Source organism: Centroberyx affinis, unplaced genomic scaffold (genome assembly GCF_046629955.1).
Source record: "Centroberyx affinis isolate AG114_WGS23_722 - 3 ecotype Tasmania unplaced genomic scaffold, CSIRO-AGI_Caff_v1 ptg000168l_1, whole genome shotgun sequence".
Taxonomy (NCBI): Eukaryota; Metazoa; Chordata; class Actinopteri; order Beryciformes; family Berycidae; genus Centroberyx; species Centroberyx affinis.
In genome coordinates, this window is record NW_027278865.1 from 580,148 (window position 1) to 604,887 (window position 24,740).

General features: G+C 42.6%; 1 protein-coding gene across 4 annotated transcripts in view; it reads left to right on the forward strand.

Annotated features, from left to right (window-relative positions):
- gapvd1 (GTPase activating protein and VPS9 domains 1) overlaps positions 1 to 21,360 on the forward strand; it is a 32,845-nt gene extending 11,485 nt beyond the window's left edge. The window contains exons 8-29 of one of the 4 annotated variants that reach the window (XM_071533878.1): positions 260 to 340; positions 2,301 to 2,458; positions 2,817 to 2,946; positions 3,373 to 3,498; positions 3,626 to 3,799; positions 7,130 to 7,267; positions 8,655 to 8,789; positions 9,526 to 9,645; positions 10,022 to 10,099; positions 11,141 to 11,487; positions 11,658 to 11,745; positions 12,554 to 12,586; positions 13,282 to 13,353; positions 13,472 to 13,600; positions 13,726 to 13,852; positions 14,040 to 14,152; positions 15,245 to 15,404; positions 15,591 to 15,778; positions 16,490 to 16,703; positions 17,473 to 17,545; positions 17,663 to 17,860; positions 18,212 to 21,360. In XM_071533878.1, the coding sequence (XP_071389979.1) occupies positions 260 to 340; positions 2,301 to 2,458; positions 2,817 to 2,946; positions 3,373 to 3,498; positions 3,626 to 3,799; positions 7,130 to 7,267; positions 8,655 to 8,789; positions 9,526 to 9,645; positions 10,022 to 10,099; positions 11,141 to 11,487; positions 11,658 to 11,745; positions 12,554 to 12,586; positions 13,282 to 13,353; positions 13,472 to 13,600; positions 13,726 to 13,852; positions 14,040 to 14,152; positions 15,245 to 15,404; positions 15,591 to 15,778; positions 16,490 to 16,703; positions 17,473 to 17,545; positions 17,663 to 17,860; positions 18,212 to 18,352 (3,023 nt within the window). In that variant the 3' untranslated portion in view covers positions 18,353 to 21,360. Of the gene's footprint in view, positions 1 to 259; positions 341 to 2,300; positions 2,459 to 2,816; positions 2,947 to 3,372; positions 3,499 to 3,625; positions 3,800 to 4,235; positions 4,263 to 7,129; positions 7,268 to 8,654; positions 8,790 to 9,525; positions 9,646 to 10,021; positions 10,100 to 11,140; positions 11,488 to 11,657; positions 11,746 to 12,553; positions 12,587 to 13,281; positions 13,354 to 13,462; positions 13,601 to 13,725; positions 13,853 to 14,039; positions 14,153 to 15,244; positions 15,405 to 15,590; positions 15,779 to 16,489; positions 16,704 to 17,472; positions 17,546 to 17,662; positions 17,861 to 18,211 lie in introns of those variants that run through there. The other 3 variants (XM_071533886.1, XM_071533893.1, XM_071533902.1) reach the window with 3 other exon arrangements.
- The last annotated feature ends 3,380 nt before the right edge of the window (positions 21,361 to 24,740 follow it).

Consider the following 24,740-nt stretch of genomic DNA (forward strand, 5'->3'; position numbering starts at 1 on the left):
AATTAAATTACCAAATATAAATGAACTCATTTTAATTGGAATGGATGGAAAGATGCATAGACTACCTTCATTAGCATTTCCAAGACAAATGATGCTGTAGCAACTCCCCCTCGATTAGAAATGAACCACTTCTACTTGCTTCTCTGTAATATGATGTTTATATACATAAAACTTGACTTGTGATACTTGAAATAGTATTATATTGAATTTTGAGATGTACTTTTCCTCCTTTCCTCCTGTGCTGCCAATGAATGACCAGGACAACACTTAGCAGCTATAACATCCTGGGACCCCACAACCACCACTCTGTCTGCTCACATTCCATTAGTAACCCCTTTTGGTGGGTAGCCTAGCCTGTCAGTCGTATTATGGCTGGAGAGAGCTAAACCGTGTATCTGTGTCTCACCCAGTGACGTGTTAGATTACGCTCATTCAGCATCAGCCCATGCTCCAAGCTGTACAGTCATCACCCTGCCTCCCTACTGCTAGCCCAGCACCACTCTTGTCCGTGTGCTTTCACCATGCCTGCTTTGCCCTGCACCCTGCTTCGGCCCATTAGAGGCTAACCTGTTTTTAACTCACTCAGTTTTCTAAGCTTTCCTTTTTGCTTCCTCATTCAGCGGGATATGGCTATTCATTTCCAGGTAGAGTGGGAAAAGAAATATATCTTTCTTTGCTCCTTCTGGTCCATGCTTGAGGTATGGTCAAAATAAAAGAAACACTAATGTAAAGACTGCCCACAATGATGGTGGCTCTGTGATGATGTGGTTGTGCTCTTAACAGCATAGTTGGCATCCACTCATCTCCTAAAGAGGAAGGGCAAATGTAATCACTTAAACAATAGCTTCAAGGATTTTGAGTGATCATCTTGGCCCTTCTTGTTAATGAATGTAGTTGAAGAGGACTTCTCAGACGCAATTTCAGGATCTCTTATAAATGCCCAATTGGGATAATGTTTTGTTCTTGAAGGGCTTGGCATAGAGCCAACATCCTTTTCATGCTCTTCAAACATTTTAAGAGACAATTCTTGCCTTGATAGAAGCATTGTTATATTGAAAAACATTGCTTGTATTCACAAAGAAATGCCACCCTGGATGAATGTAATCACATGGAATCGCAGTGTTGGTCTTGAGTTATATTTGCATAATTGTCAAGAGATGATTGGAAAAATTCAATGCCAGGCATCCCACACAAATCCAGAACCACAAGAAACCTTCACCTGTCTAGGACTTGTATTTTGGTGTTTCTGTAATTGTGACTATATCCTGTAGATGAAGCCAAAGAATTTCCTAAATCACTGCAGTGCATTATAACCATGCAGAGCATCATGCTATAACAACACAAAATATTGGGCTGAAGTCCATCAGACCCGTCATTAGAATGGTATGCACGTCATGTGCTGCTTGAGAGTGCTTCACTGTGTCTAGCATGCAGTTGTGATCCCTGAAATGTCCTGGAAGCAGGTCAGTTGGTATTTCAACATGCACAGATTACAGCGTTTCAGCATAGGTGATACAGAATGATGATTTACTTTGGATACTAATATTTAAATTAGTTAAATATTAGGAGTTAATGTGTAATGGCCAGACAATTTCAGTCTTCAACACTGGACAGGTTTTTAAAAATGTTTTTTTTTTTTTTTTTTTTTAAACACTATATATACCAGTGCTGAAATATTCATATTATTCAAATAATATGGCTAGGGTCTCTATTCCTTGTAGGGCTCATTTGGAATGGTAGATTAACTAGATGTAATGAGCAGAGCTGTCTGTGTGCTGTCCTGTGTGTAAAATGTGTATGCAGATTAACCTGTGGACTGTGCATAGTTAAATAGGGATACTATGTTCAGGTTTGAAATGTTATTTTTATGCCACAGGAAAGTTAAATCTTTGTTAGTGAAAACTGACTATTTGCCATAGCCAGAAACAAGGGAGTGGGGTTAACTCATCTTTAATGTGAAACAGGTGTATAGCTACATAGAGAAATAACTGGAAAACATGAAAAGGTAACTGTGACAATTTCCAAGAGGATTTGCTCAAGGTTGACATAATTCTCTGTGTGGAACTGATAATGCTGCTGTGACGTAAACCTCACTGTAAAATGAGGATGTAAAATTTGGACCAACATTACAGTCCATAAAATCAGTCTTATTCATTTTGAATAACAGTTACCGGCAGCACGTTGGTGTGACATCACAAATTAGAATCTTGGTCCTCTGTTTTCCATGTTGTTATTTAGTGTCCTCTGAATGTAACAATTTGAAAATAACACATCTTCCCTACTAATCCCTTTCACCCCAGCAGCCGCTCGTAGCCGCAGCCGTACCAACATAGCCCAGGAGGGGGAGACAGAGGCCAGCTCCCAAGAGTCTCTACAGGAGGTGATGCCAGAGGAGGTGCTGGTGGTTGCACTAGGAACAGGCCCTCAGACTGTCCCTGGGATGATGTCAGAGAATGAGGTAATGGGACTTAAATTAATGCACTCGTTCACAGGGGAGCGGATGATGTGATAAAGTTGTTGTCATAAAATTTTCTCCTGTCGTTGAGGACGGGGGGAAAAAAGATTTCACATGGTGTCAACATTTCATAGTGCTTTGTGGCTGTTGTCGCAGTGTTGTGCAATTGATTAGAAACCTTGGATGTCATGTAAAAATTGCCTCACACAAATTTGACTGCCACCAGCTGTCTTTGACTCAGGCAATGTCTCTAGCAAGACTGAGTTATGGTAATGCAAGGTTACACCCAAAAAATAAGTGAGTTGCTTGTGTGTGTACATTTGTTTGTGACCAGTGCTGTTCCCTCTCTATTGCACTGTAGGTTTTGAACCTGCAGATGGCTGATGGGGCCCAGGGGGACGCACCTGCTGATGACACTAAACTGCATGGGAAACCAGACAAAACCCTGCGCTTCTCCCTCTGCAGTGACAACCTGGAAGGCATCTCAGAGGGTCAGTCTACTGTCTGAAGACACATGATGCTTAAAAACAAAAAATACAGATCTGCTGGCTGTTCTTTGTATATTTTCAGAGTAATAATACAGAATATAGGATATAGAAAGAGAACCTAGTAAAAAGTGAACAGTATTCTAATTGGGAAAATGTAATTTGGACTATGGATCGGTCTCCACCCGTTCCTTTGTCAGTATCCTGTGCGATATCTCAGACACTGCTGATTGGATTTTGATAAAACTTTGGAGAATGATACATCTCACCACTACACTACAGCAGTTTTTACATTACACTGATTGGCCGAAGGGGTTTGCTACAATTACATGTCAAAACAAGGTGATATATTTCCTGATTGGCCCAGAGGGGGACTGCATCATTCATGAGGGATGACATGCTTACTGTTGCCTTGTTTTATTTTTTTGTCAGGTCCGTCCAACCGTTCTAATTCTGTGTCATCTCTGGACCTGGAAGGAGAGTCTGTCTCTGAGCTCGGAGCTGGACCATCCGGGAGCAATGGGGTGGAGGCTCTACAACTTTTGGAGCACGAACAGGGTGTGTGTGTGTGTGTATTCGTATGCGTAGTTTGTGTGGTTCTGTCTGTATATTGCCAAAAAAGGTTGAGTTGGAAAAACGTTCATAAGCAAGGCCACTTATACTTTAATGTCCATGTGCCCCTCAGCCACCACTCAGGACAACCTGGATGATAAACTGCGCAAGTTTGAGATCAGAGACATGATGGGCCTGACAGATGACCGGGACATCTCAGAGACGGTCAGCGAAACCTGGAGCACTGATGTGCTGGGCAGCGACTTTGACCCCAACATGGATGAAGATCGGTTGCAGGAAATAGCAGGTAGGGAAGTTTGTTACCTGGAATTGTCAATGGTTGCCCCTTGAGTATGTAGGCAGATTAACTGGTCTGAACAGGCAATGCAATCTTTATACATTTTGTGAGTTGAATTTCCTGCAAATAATGAGACTTTGTGAATGTTTATTAAGTAAATCTAGGGAAATATTGCCACCTTGTGGTTTGTGGCTGAAATGGCATCTCGCCCATCAACTCATGGTTCTACAAAGGAATACACCACATGTCATGTGCCAATGCTTATACACATGAATTGTCATTGCTTTATGTTTTCTTAGTTTTCTATGATTTTACTATATAAATTACATTTGATTAAAATATTTAGTATACATTATAATCAATTCTGTTACCTATTAATAATTACCTATTAATAATCGGAAAAGAAAGAAATGACAGACCAATTTTATTTGTTTTTGTTTTTTAGGAACTTGATTTTGATGAGGTAATGTATGTTTTGCTATAGTTAGTATTAGAGGTATTGAGGCATTTATGAGAAATTGGTGCTGATGTTTTGCAAACTCCATGCAAATACTCATGCAATTTACATATTAGACAACCAAATCTTAACTACAAGTGAAGTTTATTTTGAATAATGTATCGCAGCACTTTGTTTATCATAGAATCATAGTCAATAATATTAATCTTTAGATCTGAAATTTGTATGAAGGTAGAGCAAAAATAACCCATTCCATTGTCCCAATGTTTGCCACTCACTCTAGATTTTCATGAATAAGCAATTAGGTTCCTTATTGATAAAATACACTGGTGTGTACACTGGGTGTAGAAAATTGACTTTTCTCTAAGATAGGGACAAAATTTTGTTATAAAATGTTTCATGTGTCTCTGGAAATATTTCCTAAGCTTGGCCTGAGTCATCCCAGTTACAGTAGTTGATCAATGCATAGTATGCGATAAACTTCTCCAGTAGACCGTAGGGTTAGCTAAAGCTAAATTGAGCCTATACCTTAATCAGCATTTCCTAATCGACAGCTTTAGTGGTGGAGGGCTTGGAGCAGTGTGTGTGTGTGTATGTATGATTGCACTAGCCTTTCCCATGGTTAAATTTTGAACCAGGACCAGAAATGTTTTTTGAATAAAAAGTGTTTAAAAAAAATGTTTTATTTTGACAATTGTTTAGCACACCAATGAAGTAAAGAATAGATTTGGAAAGTCCACATTAGCACAGCACTGAACTACCGTCCAAGATTAAGTTAATTAAAAAAATATGTTGTATTGGAATGTTATGCTACCATAACTGTATGTGCTTGGGTAATGTTAAATTATCTACTTACCAGTTCAGATAATCATAGGTGTGGTTACCCAGCTAGCTTCTGTGAAGTTAAATTAATTCTGTTTGCTTGGGGATGGTTATCTACTTACTGTTTAGCCTATGTTGTTACAGTACAAAGTAATCCATGTAAATGGTTTAGTAGATCCTTAGGATTGGGAAAACTATTATCTGGGTAATGTTAGGCCGCCATTTTAAGTTGAACGACAACGCCAACGCCTCACTACTGTACAAATCACCGTTACTTATTTCCTGATATGTTATAGCTGTATTAACCAAATAAACCCAGGAAGAACATATGGTTTAGAAAATGGGCAGAAACAGGCAAGTTGGCAGTTGGTATATGGGCCCCTCCAAAAGTTCAAACAACCTCTGGTTATTTGACAGAGATGTGAGAAGCCTAAATAAAATGTAACAGTTCTCTAACCACAGTTAAAGTCATTTTAAGGTGCTAGGGCCTTGATTTGATTGAGAGTCCATTTTTTTTTAAAGGTCGCAAGTGCCTGATGTGCAGTTGCCATCACCACCTTAGATATAATAATCAGAATTCCTTTAGACGGCACGGTTGATTCTTCATGTTATTCAGACCCCCATCTTCCTGTCTCTTCTACCTCAGTCTCTGTTTGCCCTCACCACCCCCTTCTCTCTCCTGGTTGCTCACTCACTCTGTCTCACTCTTTCTCTCCCTTTCTCTGACATTCACTCAGTCCCTGCAGTCTTATTGACCTTGGTTCCTTCTCATTTGCATCCACCATTTTTCATTCTTCGGAATATGGCGTTGGGGGACTTTTCCATCATTAAGTGAATTTACAGCGATTTCCTTATGTGTTTTCTCCAAGGGATTGGGTTATGAGATGCACATTAAATATCCATTAATACCTCATTATCCCACTGATAAGATTACCATGATAATGAGGCAGAAATTCTAATTGTTTCACTTCTTGTTGTGCCACTCATTTAATCATCCACCTGAAAGACAAGTGCTCTGCGCCCCTACCTTGAAGACTGTAAACACGGACAGCGGGATAGAGCTCTCCCACCGCCAATGAGAGCCCTGCCCCCGCCAACATCAGCGCACAGTGTTGCCTGGGTGCTGGCACGCATGCATGCTCATGGCGTGCGTGTGCCATGAAGTGGAAGCGTGACGTACCAGGGGGTGCGGCTACCACAGGTCGACTTTTGATCTTCAACCCCCGGCCACTGTACTCCCGCTAACACCTGCAAGCTCTTTTCCCCCTCCTCCGCATTCTTCCGCCTTGTTAAGCCGCTCTTCCCAAATGGAGATGGAGGGACATTGTGCCTAGGACTTTGTGGGAGGGTGGGCAAAGGGGTAATTTGGTTGTGAGTAATGCCTGGCTTAATCAACAGCTCAAAGTCATGGCCCTGGAGGCCGGGGCAGGGTGAGATATTACCATTAACCTCTGACCTTTGGCACAGTAGTATATGTGCCTGTGGGTCCCAGCATGAAATGCCTGTGACCTCCAACTCTCTCTGTGTCTCTGTATGCAAAGCTCACTGTCTCTGAAGCCCCATCCACACAGCAGTCAGTAGAAAAGCTTTATTTAGAGATGCAGTCTTGCTTATCTCAGGCCCTTTCACAATGTCTTTTGAAAGTCAGAGCCGAAGACATTGAACTGATAGAACAGGCATTTTGCCCAAATTAAATTTTTTTAATCAGATACAAGGTAGATATAAGTCAGCTGTCATAGAACATTTGATAATGTTGTGGAATTGACCATTGGTTTCATGCATGAGACTGAGAGAAATGTAATTTGTTGCTTGTTAGAATGGTAATAATTCATTATAAATTGTAGAATGTAAATGAATACAGGTGCTACAACAGCACATAGAACATGGCTGGCTAAAGATGGCAAAAGGGTGCCTTCAAGCTCACTTTGCGACTATGGAGGTGACTTACTGCTGGTCTGACACTTTTCCACAGATTGTGAAACCACCAAGAAAGCAGTTTCAGGCTGTGTGGCAGGGGCTTAACTCTGTGCGTCTCTCTCTCTCTCTCTCTGTGTGCTCAGGGGCAGCTGTGGAGAACATGCTAGGCAGCCTGCTGTGTCTTCCTGGCTCTGGTTCGGTACTGCTGGACCCCTATGGGTCCACCATCTCAGAGACCACAAGCGAGGCCTGGAGTGTGGAGGTGCTGCCTAGTGACTCAGGTGGGTTCTCTAGAACTTGTTGGGGAGTTTGGGTTCATTCTCCAATTATAACTCTCGTAGCTGGGAGGAGATCCATTTCATTCTCCTGTTGCAGATATCTTGTAATCATTCTGTTTTGGTTATTGTCTTGATTTATGCACTACATCTCCATGACTCTCCATGTCTCAAATGTGTGTTCCTGCACACGTGTATGCATGCGGTACAGTATGCATGTCTGTCTGTTGTGTATGGTGGGGGTTGGAAACACCAGGTGTGGCTGCACTGCATCCCATACCAAAGATGTGTGCATGCATCTGTCATCATGTTTGTGTGCACTTGCCTGTCTTTCAGGGCAGATCTGCGCGTGCCAGTAAAAGGCAGCTCAGGGTTTCCCTAGAGGGACCTCCAGGTGTGTTTGCACCTGTGGTGGAGCAGTGGGGAGGAAAAGCACAAGGACAGCAGCTGTCCTCAGTCAGTTTACATGGTGTCAACCCTTTATCTGGCTAGACTCACCAATATCTAGACTTTACGTCACATTGCTCTGACACTGGTTTTGCTGCGTATGGAAAGCCTTGACACTGTGGTCCTCTTGTGGCATCAGTATACCAATTATGTCATTGTGTCAAGGCTAATGTCAATACAGTCCAATAAATCATGGAGTAGACCTTCTCTATTTGTTCAAGCTAAATTAACGCACTTGAGTCCAAACCTTTTATTAATGAGAGATTATGTGCTCAACCCCCCTTTTGAAAACCAGTGTTTCGTGAAAATCAGTAGAGTGCTTTATTAACAGCGTTAAGTGTTTCTTGGAAAAGCCTGGGCCTTATGTTAATTGAAGTAGTACACCATTTCAATATGTGCAGCGTCGGAATGACATGCATGAGTGTCTTGATTGCTTTTTGTTCCGTTTGCTGCCCCTGTTCTGCTCTGTAATAGCACGATCGGAGGCTTGCTTGGAGTAGAGCGCTTGTTTCATGGCTAGGCAGCAGAAAACTACACTCTGAAGAGCACTTCACCACCACATTATTACTAACGAGCATGCAAATGAGTACTGCAGTTAGTATGGAGCCTCTGGGTTCGACCCAACAGCTCCATTGGGTAGCCAAAGAATTGGCCGTACTACCTTTTATGGTTTCGTTTGGCAGTTATAAGACATGATAATGTATGCTTTGTTTGATTTCATGCATATGTGCTTCTCTTGGATACACCCAATAATCTTCTCAGAGGGGGGAGGGGGGGTGATGATGGCCATCATTTGTACTGCCAAACTGCCATGAGTACAGTGGATTATGTATTTCCTTTAAATGATACTTTGTTTGTCCACACTGCAAGTGAGAAAAATACACATTCTTGTCCCAGATGTTTTTTCCTAAAAAGGGAACTGTGTTTTTATTGTGTCTGTTTGCAGAGGCCCCAGACCTGAAGCAGGAGGAGCGGCTGCAGGAGCTGGAGAGCTGCTCCGGGGTCGGTAGCACCTCAGATGACACAGAGGTCAGAGAGGTCAGCTCCAGGCCCAGCACACCAGGCCTCAGTGTTGTCTCAGGTATAAACCTACCTACGCAGTCTCTCTCTGTTTCTCACCTGTGTTGACAAATAGTTTATCAGTTCCATTTTGGTTTATTTTGATTTATCGTTTTCCTCCCTATCTACCCTTTTGTCTTTTGTAAATTAGAAAATGTAAATAAGAATTACTTGTTAATTGACTTGCATGATTAAATAAAATGAATTAAACTACCTCTCTCTCTCTTTGATTCTGTGTAGAGCAGTCATATTGCTGGGAGTGCTTGTTAACAGGGTAGTGGGGTCAGTGCGAGTTCTTCTCTAGGACACAGGGGTTAATGCTGGTTGTCTTTGCTGTGGGCTCAGGTGGACAGGCTATGTTGACATGCATGAAGTAGTATCCCAGATTAAGAAGCCAGCGGTGACGCCCATGGCTCGGCTCACAGGAAAATGTCCCAGGAGACCCAGCCGATGGATAGTCTGTGTCCGATGATCACTCTTTTCTGTGTCTTCCCCCTGACCCATGGGAGCTTACGCTACCAATTTAGAGGTCCCAGCGGGTTCTCTTCTGAGAGACACTATACTGCATACCCTAGAAAAAACACATCCTCTGGTGTTTCACTCTGAGCCATCATAAAAGCCTGGAGAACAGAGAACACGCAGGTTTTCTTTTTTTGACTTCTTCCAAGCTAAAGCATCTCACTGTAGAGGTGATATCGAGTCGCTTTTGTCCTGAATGTCAACACAAATGTGTGTGTGTTTTTTGTTTTGTGCCGCAGGTATCAGCGCAACCTCAGAAGACATCCCCAACAAGATCGAGGACCTGCGGTCAGAGTGCAGCTCAGACTTTGGAGGGAAGGACTCTGTGACCAGTCCAGATGGGGAGGAGGCAGGCCACGGTAGGAGAGTGTCACCTCCCCACCAGGCTAGCGAAGCCATCACTCCACTGTCTACCTGGTCAAAACAGCAGCAGCTAGAGCTATCAATCCCTGTCACTCCCACAGCTGCCACCAACACCTAACTAAATCACTATTTTACTTGCTCACTGTACTGGACAATTGTAATGGTATACTCAAAGTTGTAGTGGAAGGTTAAAGATTCTGTTTGTGGGAGTCGGGAGTTTGTCATAAAACAATGCAAGTTGGTGAAACCAGACTGTTATCTTTTTAACATTACATTATAAACCAATTTTTTTAACTAATGGTAATGTAAATTTGTCAGTGGTTGATGAATTAAACGCTGATAATTCTCTCATATCTTCTCATATTGTTATAGGAGCACACCATCTGACATCTCCGCCCTCGCAGGCCGACTCCTTACTGGCTATGTTCGATCCCCTCTCCTCTGGCGAAGGTAATTTGCACTCCCAGAATGCTCAGGAGCCAATCAGAGCTGGAAATGAGTGTCATTAAGCCCCGGCCTTAATGTCGTGGGCTCACAGAACAGCTTGAGCTCTGAGAAATGAACCAAAAGAGTGTCTGCGCCCCTCACCCAAGTCTTACCCCAATTACTGGACACAACATTAGTACAAGCGAAATGCGTAGGATTGTCATTTCACTTGGCCCATTTAGTATCCTGTGTTTTCCTTTGCATTCTTTGTTCCTCCTTCTGTGGCTTTTGTAAATGGTGAGTGTTGAGTGTAACTGCAGTGGAGATGGCTTGAGAGAAGAATGGTAGTGGCTGTGTGTCTGTGGCAAGGTGAAGGGATGACAGGTTGAGAGACCTCACCCCAGGCTCTTTGGCACTGTCCCCTCGTCCCACTGTGCTCATGGCACGAGGTTGCCATTGGAAGCTTTTCAGGAGAGTGTGTCTACCCTTGGAACAGGTGGCCTACCTACACCTAGGGCTTATCTCCCACTAACAGCTCTCTCTAGCGCTCTCCCCCACTTCCTCTGTGTTCTTCTGTCTTTTATATTGTCTATCAACTATTCTCTCACTCTCCATTTATAAGCAGGTGAGATGCAGTGGCACAGAAAAACACTTAAAGTCTAAGTTACCTCTTAGTGAATCTACTGTACAATTTAGTTATACATTAATGAGTAGTATGTTTAACTGTCAAAACGGTTGCAATTCAGAATACTTTAATTGTCTTTTACGTGGCTCATAAAAAGACATACCACATAAACCAAATAAACAAACATAAGAATAAACAGACAAACATTATAATTTATACCTGGTAAAAAAAATATATTGCGCGATTCAATTTGTTTTGAATTTTTGAATATTTGAATTTCTTTTCAGTGGTCTGGTAAGTGACTACTCAAAAGATGAAACCTACTAAAAGCACGCAAGGATGTCAAAACATTGTGCCATAGGTCACTGTCCAAATTCATTTGTCTGTCAAAATTTCATTCAATATAATATTCAATCCTGCATTTCTATTTTTTGCCTCAGGCTCTTCCACTGGAACCATAGTGAGGCCTAAAGTGCACTACGCCAGGCCCCCTCACCCTCCTCCTGATCCTCCCATCCCTGAAGCCTGTGCCCTGGGGCAGGAGCCCCGCCACTCTCTCTTCACACCCCACTGCTTGGCCCAGGCTGAGCTGGAGCACACCAAGCAGCGGCACTCCTTCCCCGACAGGCTGGTCCGTAGCCGCAGCTCTGACATCGTGTGCCCAGGCCGCCGGCCCACAAGCGACCCTGGCCTCAACCGGCGGGCAGCAGTGGAAGAGCGCGACCCTGCCGGAGCCTTCGCCTTGGGGCCGTCCTCGTCCCCCAGCAAGGACTCCCTGAAAGGAGAGGTAACTAAATACAGCAGTGCTGCAGGTTGTTGCCATAGGCAGCTCTGTTTTTGCAAATGCTGCTTTAAAATGGCTTCAAAATATTTTGTTTCTGGGCCAATTGTTTACTTGGAGTGTGTAATAAGCTAAATGCTAATCTCTAAGTGTAACTTGGTAATGTCCATCCAAAGGCTGAGGAGAGGAAAGACAGCGATGATGAGAAGTCTGATCGCAACAGACCATGGTGGAAGAAACGTTTCGTGTCAGCCATTCCCAAAGGTAAGGAAACCAATCAATGGGTCATTTTAACCATGTCCCCCTTTCTATGCGGAAAAATGAACTTTTGTAGATTTATAACTGATCTGTGTTTGATTGTATTGTTACTTTTCTGTATGTTATTTTTTTGTTCCTCAAAAAAGTTCTCTTAATCACACCTGACAGGAAATATCACACTTTAAAGAGTGGAGAGAAAACGATTTATAATGTGAGAAAGAGAATGATGATCCATGTTCTCCACTCCATTGCTGATGTTCCAGTTGGAAAATGATGTTTCTTGTTGCTGAAAGTTACTCCAGAGACATGTCCAGTCCCTTTTCTCTCACGTCTCACTAGCTGCAGATTTATTTAGACTTTTCAAAGCTAATCAGTCATCAGAGGGACTTTAGCTGTGTAGATAGTACGGCTGTAGCCCTCCCAGCAGTGCTGTCAGCCAGCGGCTAATGGTCATTAGATAGACCTCTCTGTCATCAGCACTGATAGATGACACATCTCTTGTTGCAGTTCAACTCTACAACCATCTCTCATACATCTGTCTGGAAAATAATGAGCTGTGCGCACACGAGATGACTGCTTATTACTCTTTGAGATAATGATGGTCCTCAAGTAAACATTAAACTGGTATTCATAAAATGGAGATCCGTGTGCACACGGAAAAGTTGAGAGCCCTGAAGCCTAAACCACCAACCTCCCGCCATGTCGAGTCCATTGTGTTTGTCCTGCTGCTCTGCATGGTGACGCATAGACAGTTGTCCCACAGAGCGGCAGCCTGTGTGTGAAAGGCCAACCCTGTCTGTTGTGTTCCTCACAGTGCTGTATTGGACGGCAGAGAGTGAAGTCCCAGGTAACGCCTTCATGCTGTCGTCATTGAACTAGCCTTAGTCGCTGGAGCCAGTGGCTGCGTGCCATGCTGCTTTGTAGACGTGGGCCTTTGTGTTAGATAGAGCTGTGATGTGACATGGTGCAGCCTGAGTCGACATCCCCACGCTCCTCATCCATGCATTCGTTTTGTCGGCCACCATTTTTCTTTTTACACTATGTTACCATTCTACTATATGGAGAACACAGAATATCAATGTAGATACTCCCTCCCCGCCCCTTCTTTCCTGCTTAGGGATTAATCAAATGCTAGTCCTGTCCCAAAAAACAGTCTCACTCTTGTTTGTCCTGTTAGCACCTTGGTGTTAATAGGATGAGCCTCACTTGGCTGATTTACATCTAGGTCTTGACTTTTTATAATGGGTTACAGTGGGTCTTTGTGATATTCTGTTATCGGCTGATGTTTCTATTTACCATTTCAGCATTTATTTGCTTTCTTTGCAGTACAGTACTGAACTAGACTATTTTTGTAGTGGTATGATGCAATGCATCTGTCTTTGAGATTGTTAGTCTCTGTAAAACCCATGAAAAAGTACCAGACTTTTATCAAAATGCATTTTTTGATGGGCTGTCAAGAGGTGACTCATGATCAGCCTCATCCAGCGACCGTGAACATGGCATCACTCTACCCAACTCTCATTACACCCCTCTCCTCCACAGCTCCAATAGCAGCGTTTCGGAAAAGGGACAAGCAGGAGAAAGACGATATGGCCCATGAGCGTGTCCCACAAGGTCTGGCCTAATTTATTGTCATTACACTCCCGATTTGCTGAGTCGGGGACAAAATGTGGACATGTGCACCATGTTGGGTTTAATTCAGATGTGTCCTGTGTGTCGGTAGGTTTGTCAGATGACCCACTGCCCAGACAGAGCTCTCAAGCCCAGGCAGCTGAAGACATCCTGGACAAGTACAGGAACATCAAGAGGACCAGCCCCAGCGATGGAGCCGCAGCCGGAGCCGCCTACGACGCCACAGGAGGTCAGGGTTTCCGGTGGACACCCAAGCAAACACATTTGCACATGCATATATTCATTCATACACATGCTTGCACAAGATGAAGTTGAGGGATTTGTATTTTATTTGTGTTTTGTATATGTCGACAGATCTGTGTGTCGAGGAGAGTGTGCACGACTCTCCCAGAGACGATACTCTGCAGAACATTTCCACAGACGACATGCCAGACTCAGCCAGCCAAACGGCACAGCAGCATGACTCCAAGTTCTCTTTCAGGTCAGACATTCACAATCCTGCAGAAAATGACAAAGCAAGCACTCAGTCTTTCAAAACTTTCCCTTCCCTTTTGTAGTTTTCTTAGTAGGTAATACAAAAATTAAATGTCAACTTGAATGTTTTGGTGTAGCGCATCTTCATCTCATCAAATCATTTTGAAAGAAAGTTTTTTTCTTTTCTTTTTCAGTGATGCCAAGAAGAAGTTGAGATTGGCCTTGTGTTCTGCAGACTCTGTGGCATTGCCCATCATGGCTCCTGCCACCACACGAAATGGGCTGCCTGACCACACAGACCCTGAAGGTAGTGTCAGCGCTGTTACATTGGTAGCTATCACTGAAGTCCCTCATCATGCATCTATTCTGAAGTCCTGCAATAGTAATCCACTGCAGCCTATTCTTTGTCACTTGTCTGAATAGGCATAAAACTCTTGTCTCTCAAGTGGCTACTTGCCTCACCACTCCTCTTGCTTTCTGGCGGCTGAAAATGTCAGTTTTCCGATTTTCCTTCTGAGCTGGAACAACAGTGTAACACTAATGCAGCATGCGTACAGTATGAACTGGGACTGCTATCAAGGCTACATCAGTGCACCTGGTCATCCTTACCTGATGGGTATCAGTGCAGCAGTCTTGATGAATCACAGATGAGTAGATAAGAACTGATCATGAAACACAATTCACTTAACATGTTTAGTGTGTGCAGTGTGTACAATACACACATTGTACTGGTTTAGAGCCCCTGTTGTACCTTGTACTGTCTTAGAAACTAGACATTTCTATCACAGTGCTTCCCATTATATGGGGGCAGCAGGGTGGCATAGTGAGGGAGAAAGACACTCAGAGGACCGATGTTCCTGCCGCCATGCCGGCAAGTGTCAAACTTACTGAAGTGTCCTTAAGCAAGACACTGAATCCCTGTCAGCTCCAGGGATGCTGTCCTGTAGCTGACTCTGTACTGGGGGGGTTGAAAAGAGAATTTCCATATGGGTTCAATGAAGTATCATGTTATTAAACCATCATACAAACCAAAAGTAAATAATTCTATAAAGTAATTTACACAAATTAGTATTGGCCCCAAACATTTTACCAGAAAATCGAGCCCACATTAAGCATTTGGATGCTACACTAAATGAGACTGACCTCAGTCACTTGCCTTTTCTTGCAGCAGTTCTGCAAGGTCTCTCCTTCACGTCCTGAAGCAGGACAATAGCAGGCAGAATAGAGAGTGACATCCTTTGAAATGGTTAACAGCGAAGCCATAAGACTCCATCTTTGTGGCCATCAGTCACATTCTGGTGTGGAGGCGGCAGGCTGATCAGATTACAGCAACCAGCCTCTCCTTTGTGAGCGGCGGGCAGTGTGTCTAACACTGTCTCCCTGCCGTCCCCCTTCCCAGACAATGAGATCGTCTGCTTCCTGAAGGTCCAGCTAGCGGAGGCCATCAACCTCCAAGATAAGAACCAGATGGCCCAGATCCAGGAGACCACGCGCTGTGTTAGCCGCTTCGATGCACGCACCTGCAGGAAGCTGCTGGCCGCCATCGCAGAGGATTACAGGTAACCGTGGGGGTCTGAAGAGAAAATGTGAGCTCACTTAGAACACTGCATGGGTCTTTCATCATGTTATATTTTCATTGTGCAGTGCATAATGTTGTATTCGACAGCTGCAGAGACGTAGCCAGCAATACAATGGTAATAATAAAATACTAATTTGTGTATTTGTATGTATGTGTTCCCTTTTAGAAAGCGGGCGCCATACATAGCCTATCTGACCAGGTGTCGTCAGGGCCTGCAGACATCACAGGCCCATCTGGAGAGGCTCCTGCAGAGGGTGCTGAGGGACAAGGAGGTGGCTAACCGCTACTTCACCACTGTTTGTGTTCGGCTCCTTCTTGAACACATGGAGGCCAAGATGCTGGACTTCATTAAGGGTATCTCCACTTGTTCAGTTCTATTGAAAGTATGCTCTGCTAGTTGGTCATCTTGAATTGAGTGCTCTTCAGTTGGTCTTTGCTGCTAGCCTCTAAAGTATAGAGATGCTTTCCATCACCCCATCTTTCTGCCATTTTTTTGTATAGTATACAGTATTTATTATGCTTTTCCTTTTTTCACTGCACAAACCGAATAAGCAAACCGACTTAGATCAACCATACAAGGTATACAGTTCACAATATAAAAGCAGTCCATCCCTAAACAGTTAACAGTTAACTAAGAGAAACTAAAGTTTCTAAGACAAGGACATAGTAAATAATCCTGTATCACATCCGTGATAGGTACCGTTTTGCTGACTTTGTGGGGCATTCATTTCAAAACAGTGCCTGATAATCTAGGACAGTGGTGTCCAATCATCAAGAGTATGCAGGGCTTCATTACAACTAAACACTAGTTGATTTCACTGATTAGCATACCTTCAGCCAGAAAAGAGGAACTAATTAGTGCAATCAGCTGATGTTATAAACCTGAGGCTCCTTTTCAAACTGAACATCAAAAATCCGTTCAAGTTTTTCAACAACTTTTCCCCAGTACTCCTCAGTGTCGCTTCCAACCTCACCCCAACCCTTAACAACCTTTAATTCTTCTAGAAGTTATGGTGTGTGTCCTGTGCTGCTGTTTATTACATTGTTTCTCTGCTTCCCCTTCAGCGTTCCAGGGGTGCACAGCGGCTGATGACAAGACGGCAGCAGTGGAGGATTTTCTGCGCTACTTGTACGGTGCCATGGCCCGTGATGCCATCTGGCAGTATGCAAGCGAGGACCAGCTGCAGGATGCCCAGATGGCTATCGAGCGCAGCGTTATGAACCGCATCTTCAAACTGGCCTTCTACCCCAACCAGGACGGGGATATTCTCAGAGACCAGTGAGTAGCTGGGATGGCCACAGTGTGACACACAGTGCTTCTGGTAGTGGTCCAGTGGCATTTCGTAAAGCTCTAAACAGCTGGGAAATGTGTTGTTGTCACACTGCAGCGCCATGGCCTTTTTAAGAACCAACGTCAGTCAGAACAACTCACTTCACTCCATTATACCTTTTTTATTGAACAGTATCTAATTAATCAAAGGAAGTAAAAGTTGTATTATTGTGAAAGTTTAACTCAAATGACAAATCTTACACATCCCATCTTATCACATCAATCACATCTTAACTGCAATTTTTCACTAAACTCCCATAATCCTCTTCATATGCAAATGAGTTTCAGTGATGTCACTCACCGGGAGAGCGTACTTCTGGGCTGTTCATATTAGTTTGTATGGACTGCTGTGATATAGTGATGTATGACGATATATGTAACTGCATTTTTTTTTATGGTTGTAAATCAACACATACTCCCACATTTTATAATATATCATATTGTTGTATCAGTAGTGCCTCTATGTACAGTATGTATGTATAATGCTATAAGCTATGTTTGCTAATGTTAACTAGCAAGACAAGTAGCGTAACATCACTGTATTCCCCATAGAAGAGATGAAGCCAGATGATCAACTGGAGAGCCAGAGAGCAAGGTCACATTAAAATAAACCGCTTATTAATTAGGTCTATATGTCATTGCAGCAAAGGCACTGTGGGACTGGACAAAATCTGTACTTGTTGTGTTGTGGTATACTAATTAGTTTTTCTCTTTGCAGACTTTTCCACGAACATATCCAACGACTCTCAAAAGTTGTGACGGCCAATCACAAAGCTCTTCAAATCCCAGAGGTATCAACATGGTGACATTATTACATATTATGAGCGTTTGTAGAGAAGGAAGAGATGTCCAGGTGGCTTCACCAAGTCTTTAGCAGTGTTTGAGTGTTGTGGCTTGTATGGTTGCAGGTTTACCTGAAGGAGGCTCCCTGGCCCTCTGCACAGTCTGAGATCAGGACCATCAACGCCTACAAGACGCCACGAGACAAAGTCCAGTGTATACTGCGCATGTGTTCCACCATCATGAACCTCCTGAGTCTGGCCAATGAAGACTCCGTCCCCGGAGCGGATGACTTTGTCCCTGTGCTCGTCTTTGTCCTCATAAGGGTGAGCCTTTGCCACTATTCTTACTAACATTCCTCCACATTATGTTGACAGTACACGCATTACTGAACTGTATTTCTAAATACATTGTTCAGTTTCTAAGGTTTTGTACCTTTTTAGTATTGATCATTTATTGACTTCTTGATGACTGAAGGTTGAGAATAATCATCAGTTAGAATATCCTTCCCCAATATAATTGAATTGTGATTGTGGGCTACCATAAAGACCACTGTCTGATATCCGGTGCGGACATATTTTACATATTTACATATTTATGGTCGTAATCTGTATGGCATTGCGCGAGGTTCTTTCGGCGGCTAATGTGGGCCCATCCCCACTTCTCCTCCCCTCCAGGCAAACCCGCCCTGCCTGCTGTCCACCGTTCAGTACATCAATAATTTCTACGCCAGCCGGCTGAGTGGGGAGGAGTGCTATTGGTGGATGCAGTTCACCGCGGCGGTGGAATTCATTAAGACCATCGACGATCGCAAGTGAAGCAGAACAGCCACCTGTATGGGCAGACTGCGGGGGAAGGAGCCGGGAGACTGGGAGACTTCCCAACCAACTGCTCCCTCTGCACAGCTCACAAAACCTGGCCCTCAGCCTGCTCTCTATTTGTATAGCTTGTACATAGCCAGAGACGTTGAAAGATTACAAAGTATATATGATTACTGTATGTATGTGGACAAATCCAGGTTTTAGCCATGGCAGAAAAAAGGCCTTGGGGAAAATTGGCAACATGTTAACTTTGAACTTCAGCTGATTTGGAATTTTCCTTATCTCTGTCTCTTCATTAATGTTGAGGTTTTGGGGTCTGTATTAGGAATTTTATATCTAAGGTTATCATTATAACATTAAATCAACACAAAAGATAATCTGATGAAAAGGGACCATGCTTCCTTGATGTGATCACTGATCTTTTTTTTTCTGGAATGAGTTTTCCAAGTGAGAGGGAAGGGCTTCCAAGTTAAATTATGCGATCTAATGTTCATTAAATGCATTGTAACCCGGGGATTTACAGTGCGTGATGGTTACTGACGGGAGTTGGTGACTCATATACACTGAGATCAATCCATAATAACCATGCCACTCATAATGTTAGCACATCAAACAGTAGGGCAGCTTTTTTTTTCTTGAAATGTTCGTCATTCACCTCATCCTATTCCCAAACACGTGTCTGTCAGTGACAATTTGGACATAAGGGCCCACATATTTATATGAAATAAAATGTATTTATTTCTTTAATTCTATTTAATGCTTTGTTTATCTTACTTTTAAGAATGAAAATGCATATCATGCCCATTTAAGATGTCTTGAGGCAAGTGATGATGTTATAATGAACTTGCTAGAAAGGCTTCAATATGGAAGGCACCTTAGCAATGAGTAGCCCACAGGTGGGGATTAGGGGCGATTGCTGCAGTTAAGATACAGGGTCATCGCTGAGCAACTCGAGCACAGTTGGAGTAGCGTTGGTGTGTTTGGAAATATTGAAAATAGTGCCTTTGAGGTGGGGCGCTCTGTACAGGTAGTTATGTTTTTTTGAGTTTTTGAGTTTTCCATTGCCGTTTTTAACCCAGCGTAGGCATTATCCACCCCACCGCACCCCCCACCCCCCCACACTCCAATGGGCCAACCACGTCTCACTGAGAAACCTTCATCATCGCCACATTACTGATTGTCATGGCTCAGTCCCTTTAATGCACTTGCGTACTGGGTTTGAACAATATCCCCTTTGATATTCTAGATCCTACCTCAGAGTTGAAACCAATGAGCCTGATATCTCACACAGTAAATGTCTTACATTGGTTGACAACAGAGTACTGGATCAAATTTGCACTGGTCAAAGGTTTGCTGTAGGTTCTTAGATTCAACATCTTTTCATAGTAATACAATGGGGGGGCATGTTAGAAAAGGTTGGATATTGAACTGCTGTGATGCTTGTTGTGGTCAAGTCATCCTTAAGTAACACAAACCTTTCTTAGTGAACAAAGACATTTTAGGGTTAGTTTTGATCTTATTACTGAGATACTACACGTGTCCATATGGGCAGACTAGTGAACTATTGGATTAGCTCTCTACCTCCTCATAAATTCAAGAAAGGGACTCATGTTTAATGTGCACTTATATTTCTTTACTTTGTTTTTCCAATTTGGCGTGCTGTGATATCCCAGTGTCATAGTATCCTTCCAATTATAGTACAAGCATGTCTGTAATTATTCAGAATTACTAAAACTCTTTTTCTCTTGAAATCCTCTGCTTCTTTTTTTGCCACATGTATTATAGTTTCAATAATCCATAAAAATGGATAAATGACCTGACAGCACAATGCACAGTAGGAAAAAAAGAGCAAATAATCAACACTATTGACTTGTTACTGACTCGCAGTGTATGCTGAAGTGGTCGGTGTAGTACATGAGTGAGGTTTGTCTAGTGAGTGTGATTGGTTGACCCTCTGCCTCCACTTGCATGATGTCATTGAATGGTCTGTACATTCTCAATCATGATAAACAGTACAATAGGATTAGTATCTGCCACAGGCCAGTAATTGAAACTGTAAGAGGATGCCAAGCTTCTCTTTGTGTCCATGATCCTTGCATATCAGAGCTCACTGATTTGTTTTGCACAAAGCAAATGTCTTTTCCTAAATATTTGACATGGAGCAGTACATTTTGAAATGTTTTGACTTGCGGCCTTTGCAGCCACACTCATCTGATGAACATTATATTGTAATTGAGATAATTATTTGGGTAGCGATGCTAAGGACTGTTACTCTTTGTCTATTCAAGATTATGAATATTCACATTTACACGGCAACGTGACAATTGCAAAATGTTTTTTTGTTGTATCCTTCAATGAAATATATGCAGCTGGTTTGTTGAGGTACATTATGTATGTGCAGTATACAGTAGGCCTATACTTCCCTGCAGAGTCTGTGTAATCAATTTGAAGAGAAAACCATGCACTGGAAAATCAAGTTGCAGGTTGCATCTATACTAATTATGTTTCTGTGATGTCACTTTAATTAGAAATACATACAGACCAAATCTGATGAAATTATTTGGACCTGGCTTGTGTTTCAATGCTTCCTCAGATAGCTGGCCACAGCCATTAATGACCTGAGTGAGGTACTGTTCATAGCATCGGATTAGTCGCAGGCTACACAGGAGAACACTTGGAGAGGTGAAGGTCAACTACACGTGACAGTGATAGCAACTGTAATTTAGCATTGATTGTATGCAAACCACCGGGCAGATGTTAATACAGCGGTGTTAAGTAGACGGACTAAAGACATCTGTTCTGTAAAGCTTTACAGTCATCCCGCTCTGCTCCCTGTACAATAGACTCGGAAGGCTGAGAAGAATGAGGCTCAGAAGAATGACTTTTACATCTCGCGTCTAATTTTATATGTAATTGTAAGCTTGCACAATTATGACATGCGGGGAAAGCCGATTTGTCTTTACTGTGATTAATGCATTATGTAATTCTTTAAAAACAATAAAAGAAGCAGAAGTTTTTTTGTGGCTCTGCATGATTGTGTTTGTGTACAGATGCATGATGTATGTTCACTGTAGGGAAGGGACGCCACTGCCACTGTACACGCAAGCCCACAGTAGTGTTTTATTATTCCGTGGCTTCTTGGACAGTCGGAGGTGTATCTGGTCGACAGTTCACACAATAGAAAGGATGTTCGGGAAATTTATGCATGGAATATAATTGTTAGTGGGAGCAGTGGAGCAGCATCATCCCATCTACCAGCCACAAATAGCAACCTCTCAGCAAACATTTAATTACTGCTGACAAGTGTACGGTGGATTGTAATTGGAGATATCCCCCCCATCTAAAAGCCCTCCTTACTTCACCGATTGCCTCCTCTAATAGTCATCTTTTTTCATCATAAACTTCTTCGTGGGGTGCTTTGTATCCCCTGATGATATCTCACAATTGTTAATTTAAATTCAAATTTTGGTGTGTGAAGTTAATTAGTTGCAGAAGCCAATGGCTAGATTGACCAGATTTGGAGATTGGATCTTTTGACTATGTGGCACTTAGCTGATTTGAGATACATGGAGGATTGGGTTTGTTTTGTAGCCTAGGAGCTGCACTCAGATCGAGCCACACACAATATTGGCTAATACCTTGTTCAGCATTGAGCTGAGGTGGAGGAAGCTGCGTAGACTTCACATGCATAAAATGTTACTTCCAATTCATACAAGATGTCAGTGCAGTAATGTGTGTCTTATCGGTGATGATGGCAGATGGATCCAGTGGAGAAGATAAGGTTTGGGCTGCTCTGACTCGTCTGTGTTTCATATTGATGTCATACTGTTGCATGAAGATATAAACAGGCCCGGGGTCTCACCCAGATGGCTGCGGAATAACAGATGATCAGTCCAGCGGGGCTCGTGCATGACTTCACTCACTGGGCTGGTACTACTTCCTGGCTCTAGGGGAACAGTAGAGGAGGGCCTTCCCCCTTCCCCACTGGAGCCTCCACCGGCTCAGCAGCAGCCAAACCACGGGGCTGAGATAACACTTCCTCTTGGACTGGTTTGGGTCTGTTAGACAATACAGGTAAATAGTAATTTTTGAAGGGACTATAGTCTCTCCTCTGCAAAATGAAAATCACCCCACAGCTCCCATTGACTGCAGACACGCTGGTTTAACAATGGGCAGTTATTGACCGCTTGCCAGTATCAGGAGCCTGTGGATTTTACAGTGAAAGACTACATTTGCCATTCATGTCCCTATGAAAAATAATTAGAGTAATCCAATGGTATTTTTTTTTACAAGGATACTATACAATACTATTTAATTACCTATAAGAATAGCCTATTATAGTGATACAATAGCAAAATACCATAAAGTATAATAAGGTCACTAATAGCGCCTACCACAGACATAGGCTACAAGTCCCTATGGAATATTATTGGAATATTACAGTGATTTTAGGTTGGGATGCGTGTATTTATTTAGAAGATCCATTCTTAAAAGCATGGGTCGAGGCTGCTCCATATCAACCACATAAACCTGGACTTGACCTGCTGTGATTGTTACCATGTAGCAGCACAAATCTCAACCAACAGCATCAGCGTTATTTTGCATTAAATGCCATCCACTGTATGCTGTGTGTATGTTGTTCCTTCTCCGTCCTGCAGATGGCAGACGCACCATTCCCGACGACGGTCTCCAGATCTGATCTCAGAGCGGCTCAGACAAAGAACACCATGGGGCATGGCGACTTGACATTTAAAGCCAATGGGACTTGCTGGCTATGAAGTGAGATCTGCTTTTTTTGTTTTATTATGGAATTCGTAATATGAAAAGGTATTATTATTATTATCCATTTACCCTCATTTTTTCAGAAGTTGGCATATTCACCAAATTTTTTGTCTGACACGAGGGACGTAAAGCATTTCAAACTGCTGCAGATGAGATAGTAGGTATAGGTTAATGTTATTAAAATGAATAACTGTAGTATCTAAAAAAATCTGCATTGGCTCCTCACACAACTGGCACCCAGTTTCTTGTTATTCAGCTTATGGGCTTGACTTAGAAATGGTTTGTTCAAAAGTCAAAAGTTAACTGACACCATACAGCAAATATATAGGCATTTTACATGAGCTGAGAAGTATAGAAAAAGATCTAGCTATAGAAGAGAGCGTCCGTTTCCTCCCCTCCTGACGGGAATATACTGCAAGGCACAGGCCCACACCGTGTCTACATAGGCTAGAGTAGTCTGCAGTTGATGGTGAGAAATCTTCACTAAGGAGAAAACAAACAACACAAGGCAGCAGCACGTCAATTAAATTAAAGTTTGGGGGGAGGGGGAGGGGGGTGTCTAAATGAACAAAATGTCAAATACACATATTAAAACTTAAATGAAATAGCCGCGAGGATGCTGGGAGACGAGGAGATTAAAACTCAGAGGGATACCAAGTCTCTGTGCCCCGAGGTGGTGATACTGTATAAAAGACGCAAATAGTGAAACTGAGCTCTATTCTCTGTAATGATTTCAGCCCAAACTACACAGACCAAAGAAACATGATGGAGATTTGTCACTGGTAACAAATAACTGAGAGCAGCTCTGCTTCATCAGAAGGCTGCTATTGAGAGAAAATATTAAATCAATGAAGAAAAAAAAAATTTGAGCCTATTTATGATGGAAGATTACCGTTTAAAAAAAAAAAAAAAAAATCAATCAGTAATCATTTTATTTTAAGCTATATATAGCAGATTCATACAAAAAGACAATTATGTGGACTATTGCATCCTGAAAAGAAATCCCTCCCTATGCTTTCCTTTTTTTGTTGCACTACCCACTGAGCTTTGCCTAACATAGGAGCCATAGGGGTAAATGGTGTTCCATGTTTTCATTTATAACATCAATTAGGCAAAGGTGTCAATTACAATTGTGCTTCTGTGGCTACTGTTGCTTCCTGAAATTGCGCTTGTATCATTAGAAAAAGAACAATTTTCATAGGCATGGCTAATCACCTATGAGAGAAAGAGTGGGCGGTGACATCAAATTGAACCATGGAAATGGAACAGGAATTAGATGCACTTAGCCATCACATGTTAATGGCAGCAATCAACAGCCAATTACCCAGTGTACTTCAGCACCTTGACAAGTGCAGGTGTACGACGAGCACATGCCTCTTTCGCGCATTTCCATAAATCCAACAGTATACTCCCTCTCTGATCGTACATACGTGTTCCACTGAGCTAGCAATTAGCATTGTTAGGGAAGTGTCAACTGTGGAACGTAATGAAAAGTCCCCTTAGGGCAACAATAACACGCATTTCACCCAGATGCATGTAAATCAATAAAGCCCTTTCTTCTTTATATTAAAATATACTGTGTTATTAATAATGCCTAGAGAAA